Source organism: Battus philenor, unplaced genomic scaffold, assembly GCF_028537555.1.
Source record: "Battus philenor isolate CCGP_79_NKW_IND1 unplaced genomic scaffold, ilBatPhil1.0.hap1 SCAF_12, whole genome shotgun sequence".
Classification (NCBI taxonomy): Eukaryota; Metazoa; Arthropoda; class Insecta; order Lepidoptera; family Papilionidae; genus Battus; species Battus philenor.
Genome location: NW_027181674.1, coordinates 929,635 through 947,709, shown reverse-complemented (window position 1 = coordinate 947,709; position 18,075 = coordinate 929,635). Strand labels below are relative to the sequence as shown.

The window sequence follows — 18,075 nt, the reverse complement described above, 5'->3', positions numbered from 1 at the left end:
TCATTCCTTTTTGTTATTTCTTTCTATACATCGCCTCACTTCCTTCACCTTCTAGAGTTATAAAATTTATTTATATTTAATTCCTGTTTATTTTCTTACTATCTATATCACACTTAATTAACATATCTAATCCTAAAGCTATTTTATTACTCTTGTTTAATATTTATTTATTGCTATTTATTGTTTTTCCTATTACCTTTTTGCAAAACAAATACGTGTGCATAGAACTTTCTTGTAATCGACTAAACGTAACAACGTATTAAGATCAATATGCTGGGGCGGTTTAGGAAACCTTCCGTTACGTTAGGTGCCTTATTTATGCCTACCATAATTACACACACAAATATCTATACCCTAGGCCTCTTTCAGCGATTCCAATAATTATTTTTAATAATCAAGAGTCTTCATGATATGCAGCTGTCATACAATAATAAAAATAACTTGACAATGCAGTTATGGGTTTATGATTGGGTTTCAGAACGTACCTGAACTAAGTTTATAAGGTATTGCTATGTTAAATGTGCTTTTTAAATAAAGAAAAAAATAGAAATAAGAGAGACTGATGTTTGTTTTAAAAATAAGAAAATATTCCGCACAAAAGAGCGGGCCCTATTGCGATAGTTAATGGATATTTTATCGACTTTATTTTTATTTTAATTCATGTATTCTATTTACAAAATTGTAATGGCGGATCTTAGTGTTAAAGACATGCCAGCCAGTCATCCCCTTTGCCGAAAAAAATGTAACGTATCCGCGCACAGTGAAAGGTTCCCCCCAAACGAGCTATAAAAGTGAGCTGCGCAAGCGCAGCGCCTCCGATTTGACACCATGCCGGCGCTGGCGCCTTTGGTACGTTCAAAATCTTAATAAAACTTTTTTATTTTCTGAGAAATAATTATATTATACAATTTTTACTAACATATAATCTTTATATTCTTTTATTTTTATTATTTTTTAATTATTTTCATTGATATACATTCTTTTATAATATTCTAATTAAAACGTAATTTTTTTCCTTTTTTCTTCCCTAATTTTAGATCCGTTATAGATTTTTAAATATATTTTTTTAAATCTGTACTGATATTTTTTTTTGTTCTATTTTTAAATTACCGTATATAATGTTAACTTGTTAATAATTAATTTAACATTTACAAAACATTTAATTTATTTAAACGATTTTCTTGATTCATTATAGATATAGATCGAGATAATAGTATAATAAGATTCTTTATTTAAATATATATATAAATTTTAATAATATTTTACGAAGACTCTCTTATTATTATTACATTATTTATTATATATATTTTATTGGAATAAAAATGAATTATACGTGATAATACTATTAATTATTAATTTTATATTTAATAATGTTTATCATTTATATATGTATTTTTTTACAAATGCTTTCTTTAATTAATAACACTGAAAGTTATTCCTTACAATTATTGCAGGTAATATATGTGGTTACGAAAATTATTTATTAATATTTTGCAAGTTGATTTCGTGTTGATTTATGTTATTTTTTTATGTTTAACATTACTCTGCAGTGACCTTTTCGCGACGGGCCTTGTGAGTTTTCCGCAATACTATTCCAGTGCGCTTTCTAACAGTTAACATTTTTACGTGTGATAATGCCTTGATAAGTGACGGCATTTGCCAATAGTGTTACTTGGTGTTGAACGGAGACAAACGCTGTGCAATGTGCTATAATAAAAAGCTGAATCTATTAAAATAACGTTTCGTTTAAAGCTATAAATAACAATAATATTAGTAGCTATAATATTTTTTATATTTTGACCAACTTTAAATTTTGAGTTTTTTTATTGTTTTTAAGGTTGTTCACAGCAAAAAATTTATATGTATCAGAACAAAACTAAAAAATATATATTATCTGTGGAGTCCTCAGGAAGGCAAACGCAACCATTAAATACTGCCACGATGATGGGTCTTGTCGGATCTTAACTATGACAAGAGATATTATCATGCATAAATAAAGGGCATGTGTCATACAGGTGTTCAGTTATAGATGTAAAATTTGTTAATATATATAAATATGTAGAGCTATATATATATGTATAATCATCCTGTACAAAGTGTCTACTTTTATAAATATTACATTACTTCTTTAATTTAAACACGATAGGCTATAACCCTCTCTAACCTATTCATAGTTTGGTGATTATACTTTCTCTAAGTTACCAACTGTCAGGTTGTACCAATGGAGAGAGTACACCCTCCTAAAAGCTAGGGTCTAGAAGAGTAGGCCTAGCCATCACCGTCTACGAAAGCAGTACTCACTGACTCTCTAAAAAGGTCATGGAGTTGTAAGGCACATTTACTTAGGCTAATAAACAATGATTAATTTATTATTTAGTAATTTGAATTTTTACCCAAGTTTTTTGTCTATCAGTTCTTTGTCACCAATCGTGAATGTTTCCGACCCAACGTATAAGCATTAATATTATTATTAATTCAAGTTAATTGACTATAGTAGAAGAAATAAAAACGAAAAAATAGACAGGATATTATGAAAGTGTAAGCGCAATGACTCGAGTGTATGTGAAATATGTGTTAGATTAATAATGTCATTATAGTTATATATATAGCTTAAAGTGATATATACACTCATATATAATATATAAACTCATATAATAAAAGACATTGCGTTTATTCAACATTGGAACTTTTAAAAGAACTCTTATTGATCGTCAAATTACTAACTATTTTAAAATCTAATTTATTTTTAATTCTATGTAAATAAGTATATACTATATTATGTTTTATATCGCCTGAAAACTCAGAAATGTGCAATGTACTCATATGTGAATGGATAAAAAAAGTTTCTTCCAGAATTTTAATTAAATATATCATCTATGTAAGAGTGAGGTTGGCTTTTATATATACAGTTAGGTTTTTTAATCTAGCTTCTCTGTTGTACTAGAGGAAGTTACGAGCGAGCAGGGAGGAGAGGTTGCTTAGCGTAAAGCCTCTTTTAAAGTAGTAAAGGTCTAAGGCTTGTCGGTTGTAGTCCGTACTATAGTTTCCAAAAAATTGGGGACCGTCAGGCTCTGAGATTGCTAAGAAGGCCATATGGAGGGTGAAGCTGTATGGAGTTAAAAACTCAAGGGCTCCCACGTGTGGACTTCAGCTAGGGTTGTCACTCGTCGATAACATCCGTTTAGCATTTCGTTTCTAGTGTGCCGAAAGGACAGTTTGATTTGATTATTTTCGTTCAAATGACCTCTATTTTAAAGTAAAAATATAATGTTTAGTATTATAATATAATTATATTAAAGTACCTTAATAATTCTGTATATAAAACTAATCAAATACAGTAATAAATAAAATCTAGTATTTTTAACTGATTATAAATATAATTAAAAAAATAGATATATTATTTTTTTTTAAATTTGTACTTACTGTAAATTTTGACTAAAATTTTATATCATAGGTGATTTCAAAAATGTAATTGACAGACAGATAAGTGCCAACTATAGATACAAGAAGTTTTATCTTCATTTTGCGTTCATATATAAATGAACTAACTGTAGTTCCGTTATAAAAAGCGAATTTGTTTACTATCCACGTTTTAATATGTTCGAAGCGAACTCAATAAACCACTCGTAGACCTTGGAAGCACAGCGGCTATCTCTCTAGCTCATTTCACGTCCGTCATTGGGTTGTAATCCGATGACGTGTCTCTTTTTTTATTTATTCTGTGATAAAATTTAACAATTGTTTACAACATATCACCCGATAGACGTTCACTGAAAAGCATAGGCCTTCCACAAATATTATTTTTTATATGGACCCCGTATTTGAGAACTTCTAGTTAAGCTCTTTCTTGGGAGGTATAAGGTTTTTTACAATTCAATAATTTTTCCACTTTTATTTAGATTTTTTAACTCTCCTATTTTTATTCACGATATTTCGCATCCCTCTGGCATATCTCTATAACAATACCATGATAGACGATTTTGTGTTGCTAACATCCAGTGGCTTTCTGCGATCATGTTATCCAGACAGGACCTTTTTTTAGTATCGGTGTGAAAATCTTCTGCATAGCCACAAGGTACCCTGCCCTATAGAGAAGTACAGGAGTAAGTAGGATACCTTCGCATTAAAACCTCCTCCATCTTAGATACCTCGCAGTTACCCCTCTGTACTACAGCCTAGATATATCCCAGGAGGAAACTGTGCCTCCCCCGGGACCAAATAAGTGGTCTATCCACACCTCGTGTACCAGTTCGTTTCTATTAGTAAAACGTTCTTAATGGCCCACAGTTGCGCAAACCATGTGGCCCGTGATAAGTGGATTTAAAACATATCTAATAAACCTTAAATTACCTTATTATATTCTAACAATAATGCTAACTATGTTAGTGTAAATTTATTTCGTTTCCTTACGATTTCTCAAGCAATAGCGCGTTGAAGTCTTTTATATGGGTTGACCGAAGCAAGTGTAAAGTGACAATTGACATCAAGTTTAATAGTATATTATGTAACTTTTTAATTACTTTTATATTATTGACATTTTAATTAAAAATGCGCTTTTGATTAAAATTATTAATCATGTCTAATATAAACGGATTAATACTTAAAAAATATTTGGTTTAATTAAAATATTTAAGTATTTATGAGATATATTTTTCTTTTTTTTTCGTTCATAAATAAATAAAAGGTAATTTAATAAAAATAATAAAAGCCCCAAATTAAGGTTGTATAGACATAACGTACCGTTTGTGACAAATCTCTATAATAAAACACTACTGAATGTTAACTTTCGACAGTCAACGTCGAGGTCATCTCCATGGAGGCTTCGCCGAAACCATTTAAGAATTCGGAAGCCTTCGAATCCGGTAAAGTAGTTGTGTTTCGGCTATAGCCAAGGCTCCACCGGGTCCCGTCGATCTTTGCTAATTTAAAAGAGGTTTTAGGCTAGGTGCTTTCTGCGCCCGTCACTGCAAATCCGCGATTCAAAAAATGTTTACATTGATTTCTCCTTTTTTCAATATCAATGTTATATAGTACATACTTTATTCATTTGTTATATAGGATTGCCACTACTCACAAAGAAGTCTCCATAGTTGATAATGCTCCGATTACCATAAAAACTCGCCAAGTGTGATGATTATCGTATATCCCCCATAGATATCTTTGCTTTCTTCTATGCCTTGTAGTGAAAATCCAATGGCTTTAGTTTTCAGAATGATTATTTTATACAGATGAATAAAAATTGGTGTTACGGCTGTATAGATTTTTATGTCTTAGTGAAGTACTAATACTAATCACCCTGTATATTTCTATATTTATTATTACTATAATCTGTTATTATATATTGAAGGTATTACAAAGGCGGTAAACAAAGCGAGCCTGAAACGTGGTCAAAGTGGGCGGCATCCAATGACAATAATTCGCATACCAACTCAAATTGCACCGCACGAACCTGACGGTAACCAGATATTGATGTGGTGACAATATTGACTGAATAAATCGGGACTAACTATCATCGAGATACAAGATTTAAAATTTTTAATATAATTTCTATCATATCATATAAAAAAAACATTTCATATAAAATGATACCATTGAAAAAAAATTGTCAAAGTATGATTTCACTACCCATTATGCAAACATATACGAAATTGATAATGAACTATTTCAAAACACTAAAATATATATATCATCTATATAAATAAAATTGTTGTTAAATTGTTTGTAATATTAGAACACAACAACAACAATCATTTTTAACAATTTTTTAATTATTTCTTCTACTCTGTTGATGCTGTTGATGTTAGCCTGAAGGCTTTTATGTCTTCATCGGAGATAAGTTCAAGGAGTAGAAGGATCCGTGAACTACAAAATTATTGTTTGTCTATCTGTTTGCTTAGGCTTTGTAAATAGCTGGATCGATTTTGACAGGATGTATACTAGCAGATAGCTGATGTAATAAGAAGTAACTTAAGGTTCTTTTATTACGGAAAAGTTATTAATGTAATAAAAAAATTAAATAAACTCTAACTTTTCGTGTTAAATTCCACTCGGACGAAATCGCGGGTACAGCTAGTAGTATATATATATATATATATATATATATATATATATATATTCAGATTTTACCTAGTATGTTAAATACAATAAAAATACTGGAAAAATAAATTATTTCTACCTAACACTTCTACTTCATCTAGTTTAAAAATCTTTCTATGGGCAATAGTAGTTTTGTGATCTCCACCCTAAAACTTTGAGGCTTCGTCTATTCTGAGCCCTAAGTATACCTACCTTTACCTACAAGGTTTTTAATCAACATGTACATAAAATTTATTTGAAACATTATATTGTAATTTCTTTTAGATTTTTCTTTAAAGATACACCCTGTATATTTAATCATAAATAAATATTCCTCTTACTACACTATTAACTTAGATATTAAAGCTTCATACGTGATATTACTTTTGAACCACGAAAAATAGTTGAGGATTTTTTAAATTGGTACAATTTTTGTATCGCAGACTACTATATATATATATATATATATATATATATATATATATATATATATATATATATATATATATGTATATATAAATTTATATAAATATATATTCTCTACAAGTTTTTTCCGCCTGTTCTTCTAGGTTCTGAGTTGTATCATTTTAACAGCTGAAACATTCAAATTGACATAAATAAGTGATATAAAATAAATTTTAGAATGATAGGTTATATATTGAATTTTCTAATCGCGTTGTAGAGAGAGAGTCCAAGTACAGTGTTCACGGAGGGTCCTTACAATGTATCACTAGTCACCTTTACCGAACAGATTCCTTTCTATACTCAAAGAAATTTTAAAGATTGTTGATCACATAAATGATTTGATGTTTACTATGGACAAAACTACTGAACATTATAAAAAGATGTCGCTGTTATACCGTCTGTCATTCGAATTAAAAAAAAAAAAACAATTTTATTTTATACTTAAATCTGTGGTTTGTATCAATATTCAATGTCAGTAGGATGTCACTGAATATAGTCTAGGTCTGACATATCTATCTATGCGGAAGGCTTATGCCTTACTGTAAGCTTCTATCAGCTTATTGTGAAGGTGATGAACTCACAATAACTAATTCAGATCACACATTGTTCATAACAATAGATTTTTTACAATAAACTGTTAAGTAAGAAAAGCACCAATATTTAGCCACTTCCGCACATGCAGTGGTAGTCGTGCCAAACACAGAGTGTAACAGAGAGCACTAATCGGTGTAACATAACTCCTGAAGATGCCCCGTGGAAGGGTGAAACACGTGTTGAATGGTTTGACGCTGGCAGTTGTGTAATTCGAATTGTTTGCCGCATACGCATTGATCAGGGGGCTGGCGGGCGGTACACTTTGTTGCACGACTACCACTGCATGTGCGGAAGTGGTTAAATATTGGTCCTTTTCTTACTTAGGATGGACTACCGCAAGGTAACGCCTGATTCCATTAAATAATAAACTGTTAATATGATATCACTGTTTCTATTAATATTTATAAATGTTTTAAAGAACGTGTCATCATCAACATTACCATCATCATTTTAAATAAGTGGAGTAAAAGAGAGAAAAGAAAATTGGTAAATAATTACTAATCTTAATGTATACTTAAGAAATAGGCTTGAAGAATTGCTCTTTTAAAGTGGTAGTAGGCGGAGCACATCGCTCGTGAAACCGATCCCATCGAAAGGTTCTAGAGCAGAGTTCCCCAAACTGTTTTGTGTCGTAGACCCCTTGCCATGTTTTTCCGTGTTGGCTAGACCCCCTACTTACCTGACATTGATTTCTTGTAAATTTCTAACTGTAGTGAAGTTTAGTGTTAGAAACTTAAAGTATAAATACATCTTAATTTTTACATTTATTAATTGAATTTAAATTAATACTACTCAAAATAAAATTCTGTATCTGTTATGTAAAATATACGTAACATATTAATAATTTTTTACTACATACGTACTTATATAATTAATGTAAATGTTTTAATATTATAAGATAGTATGATATGATGATATCGTGGATCCTCATTTTCATTTCATGGACCCCCAAGTTTTCTTCGCTGACGTAGACCCCTAGGGGTCGATATAGACCACTTTGGGAATCACTGGTCTAGAGTAACGGTAAACGGATCAGATCATTGGTAAAGTTGCGGGCAGTCGCTGGATACGAACAGGCCCAGACCTATCATTGTGACCATTCTTCTCCCTTGCAGTGGGCGTCTTTCAACTGCAAAGAAGAATACACTGCCTTACTCCTGATAAAGGATAGTTCTTGAAAATTTTAGTTGGAATGTATAATTTCATCGTAGCATACATTCAAAATACATTTACTTATGCTATGAATAATAATAAATTAATAAATAATTAAAAAGCTTTATAACATTCCATAAATATTACTTAATAATTAATAATTTCAAATAATAATTCGATGACTTTGTGTTGATTTTGTATGGACGGCCTCATGGTAAAAGCCTCTAAAACATTCCATTTTACTCTATCTTTGGCTAAGCCATATACAGACGGTAAATAATTACCAATGTCTTTTAAAATCAACCGGTATTTCTTTATTTAAGGTGTGGTATATATGTTTTAAATTAACTTTCAATACATTGTCGATACAGGTAGTGCCTTCAAGGTTTGCAGGTTGTCGTGCTAATTAAAAAGTCAAGTCTGCGTTATGTCAGTTGAGACTTTTTTTAATTTAGATCGACAATATCGTGTTTATCATGACAATACTAGGGTGTACATGATGAACCAAATATTTTGGAGACACTTTTATATAAAAATAAATAATCACCACACGTATTTGTTGTGCCTTACACAAGTGTTCTTTGTAATTTAATTTAGATTTTTTTAACAAAACAAAATAAAAACATATATATAATATATTTGAGATATAATCTTCACAAATATATATCTGAAACCGTCTCTTTCAACATATATATATATATGTATGTAAACCGTTACATAGTATATGTATATTGTATGTATATGTAATGTTCTATTGAACATATGTTTATTAGAGATAAGTTATATATAATCATTTTTACAATATTTATAACGGCGGATTTAATGCCTTTAAGCTTTCTCTATCAGTCAACCCACTATATAGTATTTCATATGTTCCCTATTATTATTAATTTTGCTCTGCCAACTGGTTGTTTCTGCATCACTTCAATTTTACCGGTAGAGAATATAGAGCTATTGGTCGTGTGAAATGGCAGAGGGTACGGCACGTCGCTTATATAACCTGGGACCGTTGGGCGGAAAGGTTTTCAAGTGACGACCACGGACCTGTAGACGTGGCGTGGGTACGCTTCCCACAAGGGGGACCGACAACGTGGTAAAGGCTGGAAGTCGCTCCATACGAGCAACGCAAGACTTGTCATGGTGGCGATTTTTAGTATACCTATGTAGTGTGTGCAATGGAAGTCCATCTACCTAAAAGAAGTAGATGATGAAGAATATAAAGAGAGTAAAACGATTAAATAAATGGGTTATAACTTCTCCTTTCTCTTTTTTACGTTTGTCCCATATTTCTTTCAACCTCTCTTTATTATTAAAATAAAAGTTTTATAATATAAAACCTCTTTCCAAAAGAGAAATAAACGTTATAGATGTAAAAGCTACAGAGGATGTTGCTCATTTTTCAGCGAAATTCATCATATATACAGTGATTACTCTGATATATATATATATATATATATATATATATATATATATATATATATATATATATATATATATATATTTTGTAATAGAGTACTAATGTACAATAACATCTGGCTATTATGTAGTATTACGAAATTTACAAACACTTATAAATTACCATATTATTTTTTTTCGGAAACTTTTAATAAGACAGGGTGTACATATATATTGATAAAAAACACTTTAAAGCATTGACATATTTAAACGGTCGCCCTGTATGTTTAGTTACGAAGTAAACTTGAAACGAGAATGAGTTAATAAATAAGATTAAAATAACAGGAATATCCGTGAAGTGACAGCTGTTGTGGTTGCCCTAGTGTTAGTGAACGGCGCGCAACCGGACCGTGGCCTCTAAATATTTCTACTTTCCGATCCGACGCCCTTTGTATGAATTGTAGAGTCGTTATTCACAAAGAGTTCAGGAACAGGCGTCGGCTATATTTACTGGTCAGATAATTTGTTAAATGGATTATATGTACATTTTAATTGCACGTGGCGGCACGATAATGGCTTCATTTTTCAGTTTTTATTTAACACTTTCACTGCGGGCCCAATTTTGAAGAACTTTCAGCTGGTGCGGCTGAGCGTCAAGCTGAACTTCCTAGTAGTGCGGTTGAGGCCTTTTCTGCCTCATGTTTCGGTTGAGTGTAAACAGCCGCCGCACTAGGGATAAAACACGAGTTTTACGCGCCTCACCAGTGCAAAGTCTACCATGAGGCTGAATCGGCCTCAAGCCGCAGTGAACGTGTTAAAAAATGATTCTCAATACGAATATTTGTATATACAAAGTTGAATGTATAGATAATTTGTCAGCAAACAGCTGTTACATAATTTTTTTCTATTAGAATACAACAGATAAAAAATTTAAGAGTACAAAAGTGAACAAGGACAGATAGTAATAAATAATGAATTTTAATCTGTTGTAATCCGAATTTTTAATGCAATTAAATTGCCGCCCTTTGTGGCGTAGTCCCAACGTTGCGAAACACTGATATACATATATCCAATGGTAGAACAGCGAAAGAAGGCAGAGATTTACGATCGTAGGTCGCGGGTTCAATATACGGGGTACAATTTTATATAATTAACACTCTATATTAATTATATAGGATTGCCACTGATCAAAAACAAGTTTCCAGAGGATGAGCAGAAGCGTCTTCTGTGTACCATAATATCCTGCGAGTGGTAGTGTACTGTGGTAGAAATATAGCTATATATATATATATAGAATATAGCATGGGTCCACTGGGAACCAGACAAGTTTAGAAAGTGGTTTATGAAAAAAAAAGGGTGGAAACATGTCAAGTTTATAGGGATGTTTTCAACTGGTCCTATTTGAAATCTTTAGGTAGCCAATCCACTTGCCAAGGTATATCCTTACGTAAATATTTTTAACTTTGGTCTATGACGTGCAAATGGCGTCTGTGTTAAAACAACGATACATATATCAAATGCTTGATAAAATTGAACAAATACTTCTATTAATTATTTAATTTTTAATTTAAATTAGTTTTTTAATCTATTTATAATAAAAAGAACAGATATTTTATGATTTACGTATATTTATGGCATAGTTAAAACTACATATAAAATTATGTTCTATTTAGTTAGTTATTTAGTTTTATGAAGTAATTTCTGACTTTGTATTAAAATCGGTTATACCCGATTGAATTGTTAGCGTGTTCTTAATGGTTTTAGATGTTGGAATCGTTCAAATGGAAACCAACTGCTAGCTGACACGTAAAACCACTATAGCGTGAAGTGTAGGGCGATTTACGTTAGATATTTCTCAACGTGATCTATTTGCAGTTTTTTGGTTGTTTCACATCCGTTTTGTTGAAACCGTCAAATTTTTTTTCATACTTTGATATAACCTAAATGTAATTTTGATGTGTAAATAATCGTTTATGTGCCAATGTAATATGTTATTACTGAACTAACTGTTCCCCGCGACTTCATCTACGTTGAATATATCGAACAAAAATTTTTTTTTTTTTTCGTTTTTATTCTAATTATGTGAGGCATATATGAATTTCACATTTTGCTTAATTTCTTATATCACAAACAACTAGAAACGTCAACATTCCTTCGCTGTTTTCGTTTCAATTCAAATCAACATGTCATGGATATATATAAAATACATTGGAATAACACTAGCGCCATCTATCGAAAAGTAGCCAAACTAACTTAGAAACCTTTGTCAACATGATTATATGCATAATTTGCGATTCTATAAATGACACAGACAAACATTCATATTTATATATTAATATTTGCAACTTATTACTCTTTTTCAAAATCTTGTTTATTAATTTTAGCTGTTGACGTCATATGACTTTTGATTTAGACAAATAAACACAGCAAGATAAGTTTTGACAGTGTAAAAATTATGACACCACATAGTAAATAGATAAAAACTTTGTTTATATTAAACAGAATAGTGATATTTATCAATATTCTTGAATACGTGAAGTGTAACTCATTTATCAACAAAAATATTACAAGCCTATTTTTAATCAAGTTTTAAAATGATCAATTCGAATTTTTTTTAATTAAAATGCGACAAGGTTTTTGTTTCTGACAATATAAAGCCTTCAGGGATAGATAGTAAAGGATAATTAATTTTAATATATAATAAAATAAACTTAGAAAAGGCTTTTTCTTACTGTATTATCACTACGTTATTTATTATGATTTTACATTTACGATATTTATTGCTATTGTAACCCAATGGTTGAGAAACAAATTACTCTAAATAAGAGATTTCTACCTATATTGATACACCACTATATTTCTGGAATTGTAAACCCAGAAGGCTTGAAATTTAGTACGAATAGAAACAGAATTCCGATATACATACATTTTAAAATATAGAGTATACATATATGTAGTTAAAGTACAATGTTATATACCTAAATATATCTCAGTAGTAGACTTCTGAGATTTGCCATCGTATATCGCGGGTTCGATTCCGTGCAATTTTATGTAAAACACATTTTGTGCATTAATTATATACAATTGCCATTGCACAGAAAAAGTTTCCATATGATGAGCAGCTGGGTTTTCTGCGTACCATAATACCATATGACAATCGCCAACTCGCCTGCTAAACGTGGCGATTATGGTATATCCCTATACCTTCAGTAATTTTAAATTTGGGGGAACCCTATACCTTCCAGTGAACGTATTGGATCATACATTGATCGATATAAAATGAGATACACATCCACCCTTTATAGCTTTTACAATTTAATCAACCTGTATAGCAGTGTTGTAAATAAAAGTTTATTTTTACTTCAGATATTGTTAGCCCTCTGCGCCTGCGCAAGCGCACAGTACGCGGAGGACCGCGCGCCGCGCTACATCCCGTCGGAGGGAAAGGTCACCTCCACGCCCGTGCCCATACTCAAGCAGATTAACAGGTACTTGTTAAGAAAGTGGGGAGCAGGTAGACGTGGTGGTTTTTTTACTTACACGGACATTACAAATTCGTTTATTTAATGGAATCAGGCGTTACCTTGCGAAAGTCCATCCTAAGTAAGAAAAGGACCAATATTTAGCCACTTTCGCACATGCATTTACGGGATGTTGGTTAGTTGTACATTGGTTATAGTTTTTACCCGTGGGTAGAAAACATGATCAGACTGCCCGTCACCATCACCGGCGCTACCACCGTTACTTCCTCGCCCTACTTCTCTATGCATGTGCGGAAGTGGCTAAATATTGGTCCTTTTCTTAATTACAAATTCGGGTAAAATGAGTACACCAATACCTCGCTTTGCGTCGTTTCGTTTTGCGTTTTTTTCGAAATTGCGTCGCTTAATTAGTACTTAATTTCACTGTGCGTCGTTAGATTTTCGAGGTTGCGTTGTTTTGGGTTCGAGTCTAATTTTTTATATATAAGTGTGTATATATATATATATATATATATATATATATATATATATATATATATATATATATATATATATATATATATATATGGTGTTTTAATATGAGTGATTATTTTCCTCCTTAATTTGATTTTACTTTTTTATTTCATTTTCCGTTGTACATATAATATATTATTGTATAATAAAAGAATTTTCGGATATTTTTATTTACTATTAATAATTAAAAGTTAATAATAATATAAATAAATACATATATTTCCTAAGAAACGGTGATTAATTGAGTTTCTCAACCATTGCAGGCACAACGAAGACGGTTCGTACACATACGGGTACGAAGCCGCCGATGGATCGTTCAAGATCGAAACTAAGTCGCAAATGGGTGAAGTCAAAGGCAAATATGGGTACAAGGATGACACTGGCAAAGTAAATGATTTCTTTAATTGTTATCTTAGATTGTAGTCTAGGTTCGATTTTCGGGAGGCGGTACACTGTGTAAAATATACAGGGTGATTAGATATAGATGCAAAAGCTTTATACGATATACTAGTGTATTATATATATATATATATATATATATATATATATATATATATATATATATATATATATAGTAATTAGTAGTATATATAGTATATATATATGTAGTATATATATTAGTAACTTATTTATATATACCTACAAGTACTTTAAAAGTTTTTACTCCTATTTTCAAACACCTTGTTTAAAGTGATCACTTTGAAGTCGTATTTCATCAGCAGATTAGGCGCCCACTGCAAGGCTTTTCCCAAATATATCCATGGTGGGATATAACATAATCACCACGCTTGTCATTTGGCTATCACAGTGTGGTAGGAAAATTATTTATGAGCAGTGGTAATCCTATATAAATAAAACACAAGGGGTGAACTATATGAGATTGCATCCCGAGAATCGAACACGTGACCTATGATTGCAAAATTTATTTCTCTACCACTGGGTTAATATTGCTCTGAAATATGTTGCATTTTTTATTGAAATAAGACAGACTAGAAACTTCTCGCAGTAAAGTCTTGAAGGACCATAAATTGATTGATAGCAAATTAGCTATGTTCACAACTGTAAATGATCATCCTGTATACAAATAACTCTATTATCCTTAGTCACGTCACTGTATGAGTATTATTTTAAAGATTTCATTCGTCTTTTTATATAAGATATCTAATACTTTATATATATATAAGCTAAGTCTAATTATTAAATGAGTATGCAGAGAAGTATTGTGAAGAAATATTATTATATAGTGGTTCTTGTAAAAGAAATTACATGAAACATGAAAGATATGTATATCTCTAATATATAAAATTCTCGTGTCACGGTGTTCGAACTTGAACTCCTCTGAAACGGCTCGACCGATTTTTACCAAATTTTATATGCGTATTCAGTAGGTCTGAGAATCGGCTACTATCTATTTTCCATGCCCCTAAGTGATAAGGGTTGTTCACCCTTAAAATTTTTTTTTTAATTTTTTGACGTTTTGTTTTGTTTTTATTTCTCTACGATACAGCAAACAAAAATACATACAACCCTAAATTTTTATCCCTCTACGATAAACCCTTATTTTTCATTTGTTAATTAAACTTTTTTTTGCAAAACAACGTTTGCGGGATCAGCTAGTATATATATAATTTATTTACAGTTGCGCGTGATTGAATACGGAGCAAACAAGTATGGTTTCCAGCCTGCTGGTGAGGGCATCACTGTCGCACCTCCGACACTCGTGGATGAGTCCACCAGAGAGGAGGGACTACGACCTAGCAAGTCACAGGTGAACACTTCGAAACATCATATAATATTACATAACTGCTAGCTGTACCCCGGCTCATTTCGCGAAGTTAGGGAACACCACCTTAACCCTCCTTGTAAATAGAATTTTATGAAAAACTTTCTTAGCTTATGTGTACTTAAAAAAAGCAATATTCTAACGGAAATACAAATTACTAAGACATATAGTTCTAGAGATATCGTGATGAGTCGGTACTAAGTTGGAAATCTCACTATCTCACTGCAAAGCTTGGGGTCTTCAAAGATGTCTAAAAAAACCGGTCTTGCACTTCCCGTATCCTTTATTATACCGTCAATACACCTATTGGAATACACACACATGCATATATATAAATATTTATATATATATATATATATATATATATATATATATATATATATATATATATATATATATATATATTCTACTTTGTTAGAGTGTCAATTCTACCGCGTGGAAACTACTAGCGCCATCATTCGGCATCGATTGTAACCACAGAGTTTAAACATACACACACATAAACACACGCGTATAGATATATGTTACATTACTCTAACAAAACTTACTGGTTTATTGCTAATATATCGAAAGAAAAACAATTTCTACTGTTGTGTGTACAGTGACAGTAGTAGAACAGGAAAAAAGAAAGAAAATCTTCATTTCCAGCTACTCAATGCTTTTCATAATACTTGTGTTTGTGGTACCTGGGACGAACATATTAATTTTCACACAAATTTACAGTAAGAGAAAATTAATCTTTCATCATTTATCAGCAGGGTGGAAGATCACAATACAGAGCCCAACAGGAGCAGGCGATAGACTACGACTACGAGGAACCAGCGCCTCCTCCGAGACCTGCACCCCGTCCTGCACCTGCATACAGGCCTCAGCAGTCTCAAACCCAGCAGTACAAGCCGCCACCCCAGCCGCAGCCTCAACCCCAGCAGTATAGGCCACCACCACCACCACCTCCTCAGCAGCAATACAGACCTGCACCTCAGTCTGCACCAGCTCCTCCCAAGGTACTCATTCATTTTTCTATTTCTTCATTCGTTCTTGTAATATATGGGTATATATACTGTATCCTGTGGAGAAAATTCAAATTCCTCGGAAGACATTGGATAGACGTCATGATGCATGTTCAATCTGATGTCTACATTTATTACGGCTATGATAACAAAGGTGATGACACATGCTGTCTCCAGGGTAAGATACACTATCTTCTGAAAGAAAAAACAGGTTTGTATAGGAAAAAAACACTAAAGCCTCTTATATGATGATAGTCTTCGGTTCTGATGAAGAAGTGTCTATGAGATGTAAAAGGGACAGATTAGTCCGGTGGTTACCAACCTTTTTTGTGCCATACCTCTATAGTCTTTCTAAAATTCATACATGTAACATATATAATTTTTATATTAAAGTAAAAAGGCCGAACACGCGTCGAGTTTACGTCGAATTGCCCCTTTTACAATTAAATTGCCCACGAGTGGGAAATACCACTTTAGTCAGTCCGTGAAAACACTATCACAGGCTCTCAACAGTTATTTTATAATAAAATTTAAGTATGTTTGATAACATTATAATATTATATGTACAATCGATTATTCTAATACACTTACTAATAATTAAAAATTTTCTGGTATTCTAGCCTCAGTTCTTCGCTGGTGCCGCACCAACTCCGATAGACCAGGACAGCTTCTTCAACCCTGAGCCTCAACCTAGACCTCAGTACAAGCCCAAGCAAGAGTTCAGACCTGCGCCCCAGCCCCAGCAGTTCGCTTCCAGGCCACAGGAGTTAAACTCACAGTTCGACCAGGCACCTGCAAGGTTCCCTCCTCAGAACCAAATTCAGAGAAGTCAACCTTACTCCATGCTCGATCAGTTACTCAAAGAGTATTCCCTGCCACAAGGAGGATCTGCTCCCCTCCACGACATATCATTTGGGTCCTACTAGAGTCAATAACGGTTTCATTTTTGTAAATATTTAGAATACATTTTTTTAATTAAAACCTTTTTGGTTATGTATAAAAAGGTTCGTTTCTTTATTTGCTCAATTTAATAGTGATTTTATAGATAATATAAAAATTCAAAATCACTTTTTGGGTAAACGTAATTGTATCGATTTCAACTGAAGTCGAATTATAGCAGAAACAATGTTATATGCAATATGAAGGATTTTTCAAATGTCAAAAATGATTTACGTTTTAAAAATATTATCGGAAGTTGCCATTTTGCCAAATGCTAATGGCGCAATCCAATAATAAACTTTATTTATTTTAACTACAATCTTTTATTTTTACTATTTATCCTCTTTTTCAAGTGTTAGTGTTGCCAGCCATAAAAAAATCAATTTACCTTGTATAAATATATCTGTGTTTCGACATTCTTCTCGTAGTTAAATAATATGTTTTACATACAGGATGATTCGATACAGATATAAAAACTTAATTTGAAGGTATATTTCCCTTGTTTTTACAAATTCCTTCCCACATTGTCACTTAAAAATCATTCAGGACTGTTTTTACTAAACTTTTTAATAGATTCCATAATTGAGAGAATTTCCACGAAAATGTATTGTAAAATGATTCATATTTTCCCACTAAGTAATTATGAATTGTACGGAAACTAGAGAAA

The 18,075-nt window shown here is 31.9% G+C and overlaps 1 protein-coding gene across 2 annotated transcripts; it reads left to right on the top strand.

Moving 5' to 3' along the window:
* Positions 1 to 821: 821 nt before the first annotated feature.
* On the top strand, positions 822 to 17,596 carry LOC137932960 (uncharacterized). Of its 2 annotated transcripts, none has more exons than XM_068776653.1 (6): positions 822 to 849; positions 13,048 to 13,169; positions 13,940 to 14,063; positions 15,316 to 15,444; positions 16,218 to 16,463; positions 17,090 to 17,596. In XM_068776653.1, the coding sequence occupies exons 1-6, from the start codon at positions 829 to 831 to the stop codon at positions 17,393 to 17,395; spliced, it is 948 nt and encodes a 315-aa protein (XP_068632754.1). In that variant the 5' UTR covers positions 822 to 828; the 3' UTR covers positions 17,396 to 17,596. The 2 variants fall into 2 exon arrangements, with proteins under 2 accessions (XP_068632754.1, XP_068632753.1); XM_068776652.1 differs by having other exon boundaries at positions 16,215 to 16,463.
* The last annotated feature ends 479 nt before the right edge of the window (positions 17,597 to 18,075 follow it).

What these genes read in the sequence shown, in the direction of transcription:
- LOC137932960 (XM_068776652.1), top strand. Translation starts at nt 829, where the DNA reads ATGCCGGCGCTGGCGCCTTTG. An exon ending in TGCCGGCGCTGGCGCCTTTG is followed by an intron (nt 850 to 13,047) that starts GTACGTTCAAAA and finishes TTTTTACTTCAG; the next exon opens with ATATTGTTAGCCCTCTGCGC. An exon ending in ATACTCAAGCAGATTAACAG is followed by an intron (nt 13,170 to 13,939) that starts GTACTTGTTAAG and finishes CAACCATTGCAG; the next exon opens with GCACAACGAAGACGGTTCGT.